Source organism: Vanessa atalanta, chromosome 3 (genome assembly GCF_905147765.1).
Source record: "Vanessa atalanta chromosome 3, ilVanAtal1.2, whole genome shotgun sequence".
Lineage (NCBI taxonomy): Eukaryota > Metazoa > Arthropoda > Insecta > Lepidoptera > Nymphalidae > Vanessa > Vanessa atalanta.
The window spans coordinates 3,103,512-3,120,171 of record NC_061873.1 but is presented as its reverse complement, the minus strand read 5'-3'; the positions used below and the strand labels follow the sequence as shown (position 1 = coordinate 3,120,171).

General features: G+C 31.7%; 1 protein-coding gene across 6 annotated transcripts in view; it reads right to left on the bottom strand.

The window, feature by feature from the left end:
* The window catches only part of LOC125076861 (calcium/calmodulin-dependent 3',5'-cyclic nucleotide phosphodiesterase 1), a 451,483-nt gene that overhangs the window by 9,863 nt on the left and 424,960 nt on the right, over positions 1 to 16,660 (bottom strand). For 3 of the 6 annotated variants that reach the window (XM_047688584.1, XM_047688580.1, XM_047688579.1), the window contains 5 exons: positions 12,325 to 12,438; positions 7,426 to 7,536; positions 6,484 to 6,528; positions 4,398 to 4,647; positions 1,083 to 1,199 (listed from right to left, as the gene is read on the bottom strand). In XM_047688584.1, coding sequence (XP_047544540.1) covers positions 1,083 to 1,199; positions 4,398 to 4,647; positions 6,484 to 6,528; positions 7,426 to 7,536; positions 12,325 to 12,438 — 637 coding nt within the window. The remainder of the gene's footprint in view (positions 1 to 1,082; positions 1,200 to 4,397; positions 4,648 to 6,483; positions 6,529 to 7,425; positions 7,537 to 12,324; positions 12,439 to 16,660) is intronic. The other 3 variants (XM_047688581.1, XM_047688582.1, XM_047688583.1) reach the window with 3 other exon arrangements.

Sequence of the window (16,660 nt, the reverse complement as noted above, 5' to 3'; positions counted from 1 at the left end):
GTTTATTACCCAAAGCCTGAATTACGTCGAAGCATCGTCAATACATTTCCACTAATCAATCACGTACAAGACAATCACATTAATGAATTCCAGTTCAGTTATATTGGTCAATCGATCGATTAGGGTTTAATTAAACAATAGACAATTCAAGTATTTTTACTTATTCATATTATAGCCGAAGACACATACACACACAATGTTATGTTTGTAGATATATATAATTTCAACACACATAACCAATAAATTTTTACACATATCAAGACGAATGTCATTCTCTTCTTTAGTAGCATACCATTTTTGTCAATTACGACATTTTTTTGCCAATTCCATTGAAAGACTTTATATAAAATAATGTTTATTTATAAACACTAAAATATAGTATACAAATTCATTAAACAAAAAAAAATGTACTCTAATATATTTTGTTTTAATATGGAATTTAATAATTTTTTAGGAAACATAAAAAGTAAATAAAAAAATAATTTTTATTTAGCAGAATATTAGATTAACTTCAACGTAATAGGTTTGGGAAGTTTAAATTTCTGAGAAATTGTCTAATTAAAGTATTCATTGAAAACTTTAATTAGACAATTATACAAAGTATTCATGTAAAAATGCAAAGAAATTGTAATAACGGAAATACTCACACTATTCTTATTTATAGTTTTAAAATTTTATTTAATATATACTCAATAAAAATGAAGTTATTAGAGGAGAAGTTATATAGTTTATTAGAGGTTGCGTAAAAATCGATACGTCCAATAAGCCGAATTCTAAATATACAAAATCACACTAATTTTTAAACATTTTTTATAAGATCGGTAGATGGACAGCACAGCTCATAGACGTCGTAAGATATTTTAACCATTTCATACAGATACTGTGTCCCTTGTAGTAAGTCCCTTGTAGCCAGTGTAACCTGGCTCAATCACCCTTCAAACAGGAACACAGCAATACTTAGTATTTCTGTGTGGCAGTATGAGTGGGTGGTACCAACTAGGCTTGCATAAAGTACCAAACAGAAATTATATTAAAACATTTTTTTTTTTGAAGTTTAATAGAAACTATAGAGAGAGATTTACCTTAAACTTATGTATCATTCCATATCTGTTCAAGAGTTCATATCCTAAGTATTTGACAGGCTGACCGGCGGACGCGTCGTGTAAGGCGAAAACGTCGAATGACCACTCGTCTAATGTCTGTAACAAAATTTCGAATTTGATTAAAAAAATACAGATTAAAAATACATATCTGTAGACTGTTACTTCAATTACTAATAATTTATTTTTAATTAGAATATATTTATAATACAATTTCATAATGATACAGATTTTGTTTATGATAGAAATTTTATAAATAAGTACTCGTATTTTATACCAAATAAAACTTAGGACTAAAGTGGAGGTAAATAAGCAACATGGATTAATTGAATATGGATTTGGAATATGAAATTGAATTTGGATTCGTTAAAAAAATACATTATGAGTTTTGGTAAATTTGTTAGGACTGAAAGTAAAAGTAAAATAGATATAACTAGTTAAATAATAATGTTGTGTATATAATACATATGTATCGATCTTTGATTGTTTGTTTGTCTAGATAGATCTAGAAAGTTGCGAACACGTCAAAAAAATAGTGTCCAACAGTTACAGTTACAGGTAACTATGTACACGCACACTTAGATAATAAAGTTGGTCCATTTGTTTTAGTTATTTTCTAGTTCAACACTTTATCTAGATGCATTTCTTTCGAATACATTTAGAAGCGGTCCATAACTCACAAAAATACAACAAAACATTCAAAAATCTCGTTCAACCTTATAAAAAAAAATGTTTTATTAAATTAATCCCGAACCTTTAAAATGTATGTATGTATTAATACGAAAACATTCAGTTCATAAATTAACATTAAATCAGCGATAACTTTAAAGGAATACACCAAGTTTGCTAACAAGGTTATAATCATAGTAATTTCTCGTTCTATTGTTATGGGATTCAAATGGACGAATGCGAAGTAAAACGCTTTGCTTATTCTAATTGCTTTTAGTCCCAGGGCGATTCTATGTAACTACAACATCGTTATACTGGAAAGCGTTTTGTAGTAATATTAAACTTGTAACGGATGAGCTACTTTGTATCTTATATAATAAGGAAAAAAATACAGTAGAATGTTTGTTTAGCTAATTGCTGCTAAATATAATTGGGAGTCGTAGAAACGTAAGCTTTGTTGCAAACGAGGCAATTTTCAAAGAAACACTTTTCATTTTTAATAAACATTTTATATACGAAATAAATAAAAGATTGCTAATTTTTTCTTTTGTCGTCGTTAAATTGAATTTCAGCCAATTTTGTGGACAAAGACAGGTGCACCATGTTTTCCCTCTTGTAATCCAAGGGGCCGGTAATTCGAGACATCGATATTCAATATTTGGATCCAGGATCAAAGCCCTGCAACCTTATCAGCTACTCACCAAATCATCAAGACATGTTGACAATAATTGTAATGAAGTAAATGTCGATTGCAATTCTTTAAATATATTTCAATTATAAAAATAGACTATACATTTGCTTAATAATAGAAACTAACAGTTTATTCATGATTAGTATATCTTATTATGTCTTATTCAAAATTATTTTTTTGTTCCATTTGATGTTGAAACACCTTGGAGTAGTAGTGCAAAAAGCATAATTAAAAGTAAAACATCTCGCCTTATTGCTTCCACTGGTGACAGGAGGGCTGGTTCGTTTTTTGGTCAGAGAATCGGATTTGCTATTCAACGGGGAAATGCTGCTAGCATTCTTGCCAAATCTTCCACGCGGTCAAGATTTATACAGTATTTGTATATATTTAATTAAGGACTTAATGTTAATAATTGTTATGTAAATAAATATGATATAAAATCGATTATTTGAGATATATAACTGGACACCTTTCCGCAAAAATGGCGGTTGCTCTGTATTTTTATTTCAAGAGAACTGTCGTGACTTACAATGAAGACTAATGTGAGGGTACGAAGTAAATCTTGTTAGTTTGTAACAACTTAATTGAATTCTTAGCTTGATTCTTGCCTTCTGAATATTTGATAGCTTTATGAAGATTTATTACTATTGTATTATTATATAACGCTCTTGTAAATAGTAAAGCAATGGAGGACAATGGAACTGTTACAAGACGAGAACCGCGTAACTAGATATTGAATGCAACTGTCAGAGGCGGAAGAAGCTGTTAGGCGATATTAAATATTGCAATAATGATAACTAAGGAACGCAAGGGTTGAATTAAAGGATCGAATACAATCAGCTTATGACATTTTTATGCTACTGACACAGAAACGCTTATAGTGTTTTTAATTATACTTGAATAAAAAAAAAACAGTTGATCACGTTTGGTCTTCAAGAATAACCCCACTTTTGATGCAATTTTAAATAAAGCCAGTGCTATTTTTGCCAGAATTAAATGATATGAGGCGTTTTTTTAAGTTTACAAATTTGAAGACAAAAAATATAAATTAAAAAAATGTCGTGGTGAAATAGGTACAGATCCATAAGAACACTGATGTAAAGTTTTTTGGTATTTAATTAGATTATTATTGTGATTCGAAATTATATATCAGCAATTGGACTTCAAAAGGTTTTTGCACTCCGCAAACTGTAACGTACTGATGTTATGGTCACTATTATAGTTCATTATTACAGTATTTATGTTTTTATTTAGAAGTTCTGTTTTAATATTATAATTCAACTCATCTCAATAATGCCTTTATTTCTCAAAAAAGGCTAATTTTCAAATAGCGGACTGAACAACATTGAAACATTAATAATTTAAATGTAAGTATAAAAAAGCGGTAAATTGTAGAGAGAAGAATCAAAGTACACTAACTATGTCATACCAATATCATATACCAATTAATTGTGTTTCCGTTATAGGCATAAATTATTTTCTTCCAGCAAACAGGATAAACTGAACTGAACTGTAACCGAATGAACGATTTGTTGATAGTAACCTTTCATCTTATTGATTCCATACTAATTGGACTCGACCACTGTAAGTGTGCTCTCTATCTAGCATCCCTAATTGGACATGGCCGAAACGTGCCAAATTTCCCATAGCGCTCCTTTATATTTTATCGACCGGCATATCCGTATTTGAGTTTGTTCAGAATTAACAACCGGCGGACAGCTTATGATACCCTGGTGACAATATTGATAAAAACTATTGGAAATAAATATAGTTTACCTATATTTTAAAGATTTCGATTGGAATTGGGATATGAATATATATTTTTTTGTTTACTACATATTTTTTTAGATTTTTCATTTTAGAATAACAAAGGAATTGCAATTTGAATGTATTTATTTAATTTTATAATGGCTATAAAAATGTAGTGAGAGACTTACTTTGAGCACTCTGACAACATCTTGAGGAAATTGCATGAGTGCTGTATTCGTAACCCTCCTGTAGATTCTGTCGACGAATATACCAGCTCGGATTGCGTGCGCCACTGATCTGAACTTTGGCTTCTCATCTGACTTTCGCTTCGCCGTCGCCAATTGTCTCGTGAACGTTGACGCAAGCCATTCCCGCACTTCAGGAGGCACAGCATCTGGTTGTACTTCTGATAATTCGTCATCTTCATCTGCCAGTCTCCTGTGCATAATGGCATTGATTAGACGAAGCATTTCACTTGTTTTACTAGAGCATCCTGACAAACATTTATTTTTAATTTCGATGCACAATAAGCAGCAAAGCCTATTACTGACAAGAGCGACATTATTATCAATTTATTTAATTTTCTGTGTATGTATATTTGTAATTATAACTGTACCTTTAGCTTTAATTCGTTTGTTAAAACAATATAATTGTCTTTAAAATGTTTTGAGTGTCGTCTCGTCTCTTTTGAATAAATTATTCATTTATATATTGAAAATCTCGTTGAGTATTTTCCCGAGCTTAGAGAGATATAGCGAAAACCTTCGTATAAATTTGCATTATTTATTACAGAAAACCAATTACAAAATTGTTACATTGAGCTCGTTTTTGAGTCTGACGAATTATTCAACGGGTCAAAAAGTTTTTGGTAAATATTAAACTAGTCTAATAAAACTTAAATATCTATTTATATCTATATCTATCTATGTAAACTATGAGCTAAATTTCGTTAGTGAATATGTTTGTACAATATGAAATAAAGTAATTTCTAAGGACCTGAAAAGAATACTGTTTGGTAAATAATTCTGATCTACTTGAAATAAAACTTCACTTAAGGATTTATTTCTATATTCACTCAATGTCGTTGAGACTTCGGAAATAATCTGTTGCACTTGATTCATCACATAAGTAGTTACAGTCTTCGAAGAACGTTTTCGTTGACGTCAATAACAATTGCCATTGTATTTCTTCGTTCGAAATAATACATTTTTCGTATTTAGTCGAGATCAAGGCGAAATAAGAGTGGCTTGAGAAATTTACATCATGCGTTGGAGTTTCTAAAGATTCATATGTGGTCATGCAACGTGCTCACAGTCAAAGAATTACATTGCTTTCCATTGTTGAAGAGCATACTTTATTTAATTTAATCAATATAAACTTAAGGAATGATAACATTAAATTTTTACAATGAGAATAAATTGAATAGCGAAATTTAAAAGAAGAAAACTGAGCAAGTGCGTTTATATAACAGTAAAGAAACAATTACGTTCCGTGTATTTTATTGCTTTATTACAAATTGGAAGAATGCATTATGTAGATTGTAGCCGGCAAATGTACATGGATTTTACTTGATATTTGACATGAATTTCTCTTTGCATTCAAATACTCGAAGCATCGCTACAAGCGAAATGTTGTTCGAATTATTGTGTCAACATTCAAAGCTAGCGATGTATTAAACATGTTTTGACTATAAATATTTTACTTTTAAACACGCACGTTGAACACAACAAATAATAATTTAATAGTAAAAGATTAACGTAACATGACCACGTTTTACAGATCATTACTGACTCCGTGTTTAGCCTAAATTATAAAATGAAAGCGAACAATGAAATAAAGCCGAATAATAAGCCCATTTAAACATCAAATGTATCCAATTAATAATAATTTTGTTATTGATTAAATGCAATGGAAAGCAACGTCGATACAACATACAAACCACACAAAGCGGTCTCTGTTAGGGAAAATCATGGGTAAGTAAGTACAAGGGCATAAGTATTACCACTTGAACAGGTGGCTTCACAAATTGTGAAGCTAATCTTGAATACGTAATTTTAAATGAATAATTTTGATTAATTCTAAAATAAGAAACTAATGATGATAAATAAAGTGACGATAATGATGAAATTTTATAAAAATAAAATGAAGCTAAATCTTCAGATTATAAGGAAGTGTATTTAGCGGTGCACTTATGGTGCATTAATAAATATGATGTTAAAAAAGTAGCGATTCAAGTGGTAATATTGTCAAAACTACGTGGTAACATCGACACACCTAAACACCAGGGTCGGCGCCGATTGCTGTCGCGCCACAGCCGGTCTAAAATAAAACACCACGTCATTGTCCAAAATCAGGGATTAGAGGATTTGGGTTTAACTAACATTTAGAGTCTTAAGTCTGACACCAATAAAGTCAACGTTACTTTATTTCATTTAATAAACGCATTTATTTTAATTTCATTAGACATTTTATTCATCAAATAAAATAACGTTATTCCATAAACAGTAAAGTTTGATTGTATAGGACAAACAAAATAATACATTTATCGAAGGTATTTTGAAATTAACATATAAATATAATAATTATTATTTACACATATATTACATTTCAAAAATAGAACACACGATAAAAAAATGTTTAAAGCACTTTTTTTGAAAAAAGCTGTATTCTTTTCCTAAAATAATAATTGCAGAAAAAAATAAAAATTGGCGTAAACAGATGACAAATTTCAATCTTGTGTATGATAAACCATGAAGTATCGAACAAAACGAACTTAAGCTTGTAAGGAGTAACCATTCTTCATGCTTATAAAACAACAAAACTTGATCGTGAAGTATTGGAAATGAAAATATTCACAATGGATCCGGGACGGTACAGGGTACTAAGTTCCATTCTAATCTAAAGTAAGGTTAATTGACCTCTACATAAGAATAAGTGAAGCATAACCGAAACCAGCACATTCATGTTTGAATCTTCCTCATTCTCCAAATGAGTTAATTTAGAACATAAATGGATACTATTCACCAATTTGGACATCTTAGATACGACTTCCAAAATGGTGTATTACAACAGGTGGTCTAAACTAACAGGTGGACAGGAAACTGAAAGATTTCTTTACTGAAGCATCAACAGAACAGAAAGACCTAATCGCACAGAGTGGACAGAAGGGAGGCGCGACTACTTGGCCATTGCCGGCGTTGGTGTAACGGTATTAACTTTGCTTCGTTCGGTTTCTCTACAGAACACCTCGCCCAGCATGGTGTGCGTAGGCGCCTCATGTGAAGTGTCGCCGGCTGCATACGCGGCTGCTCTGGACCTCTCCTATCCCTGTATTACAAATCATCACTGGCGGCGGTGTGCGCCCGCTGCCCACAACCATTAGACTATATCACAGGATCACTTGATTTTGAAGTACCCTAATCGCCACTGACAAATAAAATCAAACGATGAGATGAAATAAATGTAAAAGACGGGAAGTAAATCTCTTACACTGGTATTCAATGACGGAGCATTTCAATAGATTTCCCAAAAGTCTTTGATATATTTACTGTGACTCAATATAGATACGATACTTTGGATATTTTATTCACGCATTTGTTCGAAGTGAATTTAAATGAGAAGATCTTATGGTTTCTATGTGACTTATAAGGTTTTTAATTTTCAATAAAAATAGAACAGATGGCGAAACACGACATTTTTATATGGCTTGATTCTTCAGGTTGATGAGTTTTTATACGGGCTCTTTCATAAGAATAACTTTGAAGTATGAGGCCAGTAGGATACGAAACCAAGTTACTTATCAAATTAAGAATTCTACTGTTTTGCGTTTTGTTTGAGCTCAGTCCTAGGTCAATATTGCAAAGTTAAAGTCAACGTTACAGAACTTTACAGAGTAAAAGTTTTGCTTTGAAATTAAATAAAACTTTTAACGCATGTACTGTGAACTTGCCATTTTCTATAAAATTTACGAGCACTACTAATGGAATCATTTTATTTGCTGTGATAAAAATTTCGTCTGTGACTTCGTTGAACCTTGGAAGTGATAAAAAATAAACATCTGTCACAAATGTTAACCTGTTAAGTAAATGTCATGTAAGTAATTCAATATAAAAAAACGAACGTGAAACTTGAATGAGATAAGAAATTATAAATAAATAGTAATAATAAATAAATATTGGACAACATCACATACATTACTCTGATCCCAATGTAAGTAGCTAAAGCACTTGTGTTATGGAAATCAGAAGTAACGACTGTACCACAAACACCCAGACCCGAGACAATATAGAAAACTAATGAACTTTATCTACATCGACTCGGCCGGGAATCGAACCCGGGACACACTAATCGACCACGGAGGTTGTCAAAACAAAATATAGGATAACATTTTCATTAACATCTGCTATATTAACAAATCATATAAGAGTTATAGAGAGCTCGCCAACTACTACCTACCTACTACTAATACTGTTTGCAAATTATTATCTGGACTTCTATAATAATATGGGAACCGAGTGAATGTATTTGCATATGAATCCAATTTGCATATTTTGCAACTTGCAGTGAGTAGACTTTTGATTGGAAAACTAAATACTGTTTGTGGTTAAGGTAAAAAATATTTGATTTATCTATGTTATGATACACATAAAATAAATTCATCACAAATGTTGGGTAAATGATTGTATTATATTTCTCATTTATATACTAATAAAGAAATAAAATAAATTTCACAATACTGTTTTTATTAATAAATATAAATATATATTTAATAATATAAGTATTCTTTATTTTATATTTTTTGAAATTGATTAGAAGGTGTGGCGCGGCTTAAACACCTTCACATAATAATTCTCCGAAAGAAGATTACTTTATCATTTTGGTGTAATTAAATATTATCTCTTCAGCTTCAAGCTCACTGAACATCAGCGCGCTTCAACAATAAGTATTGATTTTAGAAATCCGACAGTTGAGGTAAATATTGAAATTCATCGGCGAATCTTCAGATTAAACATTGTTCAATCGGCTGTTTTGGTTTTGTGTTGATTCAATTTAAATGAATATTTCGATGTTTTAATTTATCATTTATGGATTTCATTCTTAATTGTATAGCTATTCCATGTCAATAATTTCATTAAGATAATAATATCGCTCGGCTATATTACAGATTCTGTCTTACATGATATTTGCGAAACTTTAACCGTTTATGCAGATCACGCAACGGAAATTAATGGAACGCAAACGGGTTGAATTCGTATTCGTATTCGTGAAACTTTCCAATGGTACTGCATGCACCTAGGAAAACAATAAATTGATATTTAAAATCGAAACTTAAATGTAGCAAGACGATGGTGTAATTACTTTTAATGTAAGAAAACAATTTACTAATATTACTATTTGTAATTGAACAAAATAATATATAATCACTCACGAAGGCGCACCCCTCCGCACTGAATTTAATCAATGTAAATTAAAGTATAAGTTTTACTCGTCCTTAGATATATCTTAGTGTATATGTTATGACTGATATAATAATATAGACAACTATATTTAGAATATAGATGATATTTGGTAATAATTCTCCGTGGAAATGTATATAATGTATAATAATTAAAAAACACGACTGCTCAAGAATTTCTTGCCAAATGAGAACATTTGAAAATAGAACAAATCTGCCGCAAAATTAACTTCTTTTTTTCAAAAGAAATCCATAAGTCTCTTACGATGATGTATGAATGTATGAATCCACAAAGACTTTAACGATGCCTTAAAGTCATCGTGGAACAAAGAAACTCACAATACATGAACCCCGAAATCAATACAGTCCATTTTTGTCCAGTCGTGTAAAAAGGGGGTACATTGTGTTGCTGTATATGGGTTAAGAAATTTATGAGCTAATGTAATTACAAACACAAGATCTATCTTAGACACCACGCTTGGCGCACTGCCGGTAGATGGAATGGCCTGAGCATCATTTCAGTGCCAGCATCTGCGACCGATAATATTATACTACATAATATCAAGTAATTACTCGACAGCTTCCTGATTATATTTTTAATTGAAATAATTGTTCATGGAAATGAAAAAATTTGCAGACCCGGCCGTTTCGTCGCGCTGGGTGGTCCTTAAAGCACTTTCCTGTTAATTAACCTGATTTCGCATTCGTCTTATTAACGAACGGTCCCCATTCTAATTATATCGCGTAGAGCTGGCTTGACTGTTTTGCATCTTATTCTAATTTTACTTCCGATATTGTATTTATATTTTTAGTATGTAATCATTTATTGGCGATAGGATTAGTGTGAGCCGGAGGATGAACTATGAATTATAGAGGATGACTTTTCTATAGTACAAATATGTATCTCACGGTTAGCGGAACATTAGCATTGATGATACAAGACACGGTCTATTTATTTTCATGGTATATTTCTTATAGTGACTGTAAGAACTCTCCGAAACTCTGGATTCGAAGAAGATTTTATATATATAGGCTATTTTCTACAAGGAAGTTCTCAGTAGCAGTCAAATCGAATTAGGAAATTGATCGTTATTAAACTCACAAACCTCGAAAACTATATAAGTTGTCCAGTTGTCTCCAGTTGTCTCAGATTGCCTTAACAAATGACGTGTCTTTGTTTGTTTGAGTGTACACTATTCTGTATAATATAATCTGACTTCAGACTTGGACGTACCTGACCAAGACCTACTAAAGTTAAAATTATAACATGACATTTAAAATTAACGTCACGTTAAAAATATGAGTGACGTGAAAGGCCTTTCTATGAAGCCTAAATACAAATAGTAGTGTTACTTGAAACGATCGTGCTCACGACAGGGGTCTAGATACGTCAGTCACATTGTTATAACAAATTAACTTAGTTCCATTGAAGCACAGTTCTTGTTTAATGTTAGTGGTTAATTACATCTTTTGTATACGTACAAAAGATTCTCATTGTTCAGACGGGCTGTTTCTTTAATATTTTTCCTTTCTTATAGCGGATTTATCGTTTAATCGGATAATAAAGGAAAAGGAAATTTCAATAGCTGTTACCTTGTTTTTTTTTTAAATGTAATGGCTTATCCGATTTAGTTTTTAACGACTGTGTCTTTAGTTTAACACGAATCCGTATTTAAAATAGAATAGTAAAATTGTATTAAAATATAGATTAAAAAGGGAAAATTACCTTCAGATAAATAAACTCTTTGTATATCGTCACTGAAACCTCATATCAAAGACCTTTGATCCATCGAAATAATATAGAGTAAACATCAAATATCCGTTCAGTTCTCGTGTGAATTTCATTATTCCAGAAAAATGCTTCAACATCAATACAACAGAAAGATAAAGAATGTGAAATAAGAAGCAATTGCTTTTACAAAAGAGCTCGCGAGAAATAAATCGATGGACATGAATTACTAATGGCTCGTGAATCTCCACACTTTCGATCTGCTCATCTGAAACACAGTAACTATGAAATTTCACTCAATTAATACACAACTGCAACATTTACGCGAATACGGTTCCTAATTTCAGTATAAATTAATACTACTAGTGTTAATAAATATGAAATGGACGATTTGTCTTGATCTCGTCGCTGTTCTACTCGTATCACCTCGGTGGAGCGCAAGAGGTAAGAAATTGGTTTTATAAAACGAATAAACGTATATGTTGCAGTTTAATTCTACGCTTTACAAAGCATTTATTGAATAACGAATTCTTCAATCTCAAACCTAAATTATCCTGATTGTTGTATAATATATATTTTTATTACTGAAATTAGAAAAAAATTAAATGAATCATGTACAAAGGTTGTAGACTTATTTGAAAATGTCAAACGTCTTTTGATTTGTATTAATGAAGACTTTTGACGTGGACGTATTTAATTACTTATTTCTTAAATAGGCAATATTATAGATTTAATGTTGGCGACAGTCGCGAATACGTCGCATCCTTACAGTTAGTAGTGATAAGATTGTTGTTATTTCTGAAATTTGATTAATATGATCAAAGTTTCCTCATCGATCAACTTCACAACTTTGCAGAGCGTAGTTTTTTGATGAATTAGTCTTTTGTACATTATACATACATAAAACTATATAATAAGTTTAAATACATACTTGGTTTCATCTATGTAGACGGCTTCGAGGACTTTTGCGGCATATTGGAGGTTCTTTTGTAGTGTCTCAGCTGGTATTTCACCTCTGTTTAACTGTCTAAGGAGGTAGCGTAATCTGTAAAAAAAAAAAAACATACGTTAAAAACGAGGTGTCGTGGAAACAACAGTTTGGAACGAAGTTGCTTTTGCTATGTTTTATTTATCAGATACAATAATGAATTAACAATTAAAAATAAATTTAAACAATGTTATATTATAAAACCGTCAATAATAGAATGAGATAGAGCGAAAGGGAAAGGGACGGATATATATGACATATGACGCTAACTAACGCCTTTTCCTTTCTGACAGTTCACTCAGTAGAGTGAACGAAGTTCTTTTACGAGAGTTAATACTGTAAGTCGCGTAAAAGAACTTCATTTCAACAATGTGTTAAGAATATATCACACAATGGCGAAGAGGTTCACTTAAGGAGAAAATATCAAGCATATTCCGCATCGCTGCTCTAGGACGTGTTGACTGTATTTGTGAATTCTATCAGACATACGGGTTTTGTCACTTTATTTTTCTCCCCCGAGCACGTAATAAACTCAAGTAAAGTAAGAACTCGGCAGCGACTTTTTTATGTATCGTATTTACTGGGCCGTCTCAGCTATTACCTTAATTATTACTAATCTTAATTATTTTGTTAGTTTGCTAAGTCTCTATGTGCTCGAACTGACGACACGTAAACGGCAGATACTGTAAAGTAACAATGGTATGTCTTGTGCCTGTAATTGCATTGTCTTGTTAATTAAACGTTCAATTTGAAACGCAACAACAGTGATCTCACAGTTGCCAACGTATTAATAATATACAGCGTATTCAATTGTCTTGACATTGCTAATTGTAGAGAAAACCAATTCAATCTGTCGGTTGTCATCATTGTATTATAACAATTTAAACGTTCGAATGTAAATTATAACTTATTCATTAGTTTATATGTCATCGTGACAAACTAGTGCTAATCCCCAGGGTCCAAGTTTAAATCCCAGGTTTAGTCAGTTAAATTTGATATTTCTGACAAATCACTTTATGGTTTGCGAAGCTGTTGAGATGTATTGAATAGACTGTTCTTTTTTGCAGAGGTAACGTGAATGTGACCACTTATCATCAGTGCCTCAGTGTCCATTTGCGTGTGAGATTTCCTATTCATTTAAAAAAAGATCTATCTAAATATAAATCTACTGCTAGTAATCAATTTCATGTCTACATACAACTTTTATATATTCTAAATAACTTTTAAGGGCCGCATTTTTTTTAATAATTCAGTTTTATAGTTGAACTAGTTTATTATTTATTCTAAGTCCATTAACCCCTTAAGTTAAAATTACACAAAATCCTTACTTAGCGGATTCAGATATAAATGAACCCGTTCCAAATTTTAGCTTTCTATGATCAGTTTTGGCTGTGCGATGATATTCAGTCTGAATAGAAGATTTTATAAGTATAGAGGAACCTAGTTTGAACCCGCAATCTTCAGTTAAAATACATGTCTTTTAACCACGATTCCATGTGGACTCTCTATTGAATTTACGAGTACTGTAACACGAGCATATAATAATAACAATAGATGATGTTAAGAATAATAAATTAAAGAAGAAGAAGAAGAAAGAAGCTACATAAATTTAAAATAATACAGTTTTTACGATAATCGAGCTGCCATCTTGAAATTAAACAGTTCATAATACGTAATATCAGTTATCAAATAAGGGAGACCTCCAATAGGGTTATCTCTATAAGAGAAATAAGATTCTGTTTTCTTAGTTGAATTTAATATTGCTTTAACACTTAAGCCTGTTCGCTTTTGCAATATTTGTATATGTAATTATGAATATTAAATAAGTAGGCTTATTCTCGTACGTGTGTTCAATGTTATTGTTATTTATGACAAAGGTCTAAAAGAAGTAACTCCCTTTGTCTGTTTGTTTCCTCATCACAAATAAACGATTGAACGGAACGTACTTAAACTTCGCTCTGAAAACGGTGTTAGGGTTTTTTTTTTGGAAATTTATTGACTGTTTTATTATAATAGGTAGCCCGACATTCAAATGAGTTTGTTGGTAATTTGTCACCAACGCCCATAGACATTGGATCGTTAAGAAATATCAACCTTGCCTTACATCGCCAATACGCCATCGATTATACTCTTAACCTGTAATTATACTAACTTATTCACCCTTAAATCCCGAATACAATAATAAGTAGAGCTATAGAGCTATTTAGCGGTAGAATAAGTAAGGAGTGGGTAGACCAGACGGACTTGCACAAAGCCTACAACCTAGTGTCTGACTGACTGGTCAGACCCGAGTTGGATCAAGACACGACTAACAATTTAATAATGTATTTAGCTATGTTATATTATTGACTGTGAGGCAAAAAATCTAATTTTGCCTTAAAGAAAGTCGTTTCCTTTTAACTTTTGCTTCAACGAAAGTTTTCGGCACTTCGCATTGAAGTTTGGAAAAGTTGCCCCAAGGGTGATTTCAATGCTCGTTTGAATTATACTTTTCAGGAACGTACATGTTATGAGATGTATTTATTACTTATATAAAATTATTATATTTATCTAGATCGAGTTTGTATTTTGGAGTACGAATGGTATTGGAGTTGATAAAATAGGAAATAAAGTAATTCTTACAATAAATAAATAATGGTAAGACAATGGCAGGGCTTGCTGTTTTAAGATTAACTTTGGGTCTGCCGATGTTACTCGTTACAGACTAAAATAAATCTCTCGTTACAAACTACAATAATGACAGTTCGTAGATGCGCATTTGTGTGAGTGTGTGTGTGTGTGTTTGTGCGTGTGTGTGTTAGTTTGTATGTGTGTGTGCGTGTGTGTGTTAGTTTGTATGTGTATGTTGGTGTGAGTAGGATATGAATGCTAGTTCCTATATTCTAAAAAAAATTCCTTTTCTTGAAAACTTAAAGATTTTATCCATTTTATTATTTTAATTTTGCACTCTTTACAAGTTTTTGCATATATATCAACGTATTTATTTATTTTATTATATAAATAAGCAGATCTATTATCATACTGAATACTAGCGAAAACTGTTTTAGTAGCAGGGATAGATATAACATTATATGCTATACGTTTATTGAGTAACGATATATCGTAGGTTAAAGACTTGTGTTTTTTTAGAACAGTATGCACAATATATCATTTCCGTACAGTTAACAAACCACTTTCTTCATAGAGTCTTTCAGTACTAAACCGTTGTTTTTTAAAGAACATGACTTTAATCAATGCTCTTTGCGCTCGTTCAATTTCCATGAAACGTGTTTTACGTGCACCTCCCCAAATAGGTAAGCAGTATGTTATTTTGGATTGCACCAAAGCTATATAAATTTGATTTAAAAGATTGTTTGAGGAGTAATTTACAATATGTTTGGAGTTTGCAATATGTCTCAGTGATTTGAACATCCACGTGAACTTTCTAATGCGTGCCGCAACATATTCAATTTGCGGGTACCATGACAAGTTCTGGTCGACCATTATTCCCAAGTATTTTATTTGACTCACTTTATTTATTAATGGACAATTGCAGTTTTTACCTCTTACTTCATTACAATTATGAATTTTTATACTTGGTGTGATGGGTTATCTGGAGTTAATCGATGCTATTAAAAGTACAAGCAGTTCCTCTGTTGCGCAAGAGCCACTTATGTTTCCACCACACTTATTCACTTTGAGTTGGTACACATGTGATGGTAGAATGTCACCCTTATGTGTAAATTTCCATATGATGGTGTTCTGCACCCTTAGACTAGATAAAGAAATATTAAGCATGTATTCTAAGTGAAAGTTGCCCGAAATTGTGATCTATCGTCAACCATATACTTGTTCACAGGGCTATCTCGGCTATCTTGGGATAACGGTTTTTATTCCAAAAAAAATTTAAGTTTCTCGTAGTCCAGTAATATCAAAATCAAGTTTGTTTAAAATCTAATAAAAAGTCTATATACATATTACTCAGATGCTTATATTGTTCGGATTTATCTTGCTTCTCTATTTTTGTGTAAATAATCCAATAAAGGCATTTTTAGGAATATAGTGTTATAAAAATGCGAATATAAAATATTGTAACAGAGGCAACAGCTCAACTGGACCGTGAAGCGATTCCTAGCGCAAACGTTTGATCTGTAACGTTGACACTCTTTGATGTGGAAGCGATTATAACGCTGAGGAAACACAATTGATGACAGTTTTTTCACATTATTTTGTTATCGTTAAGACTTTGAGACATCAGATTGAACTGGTTTTATTTGATATTATGTTTTAGCATGGCTTT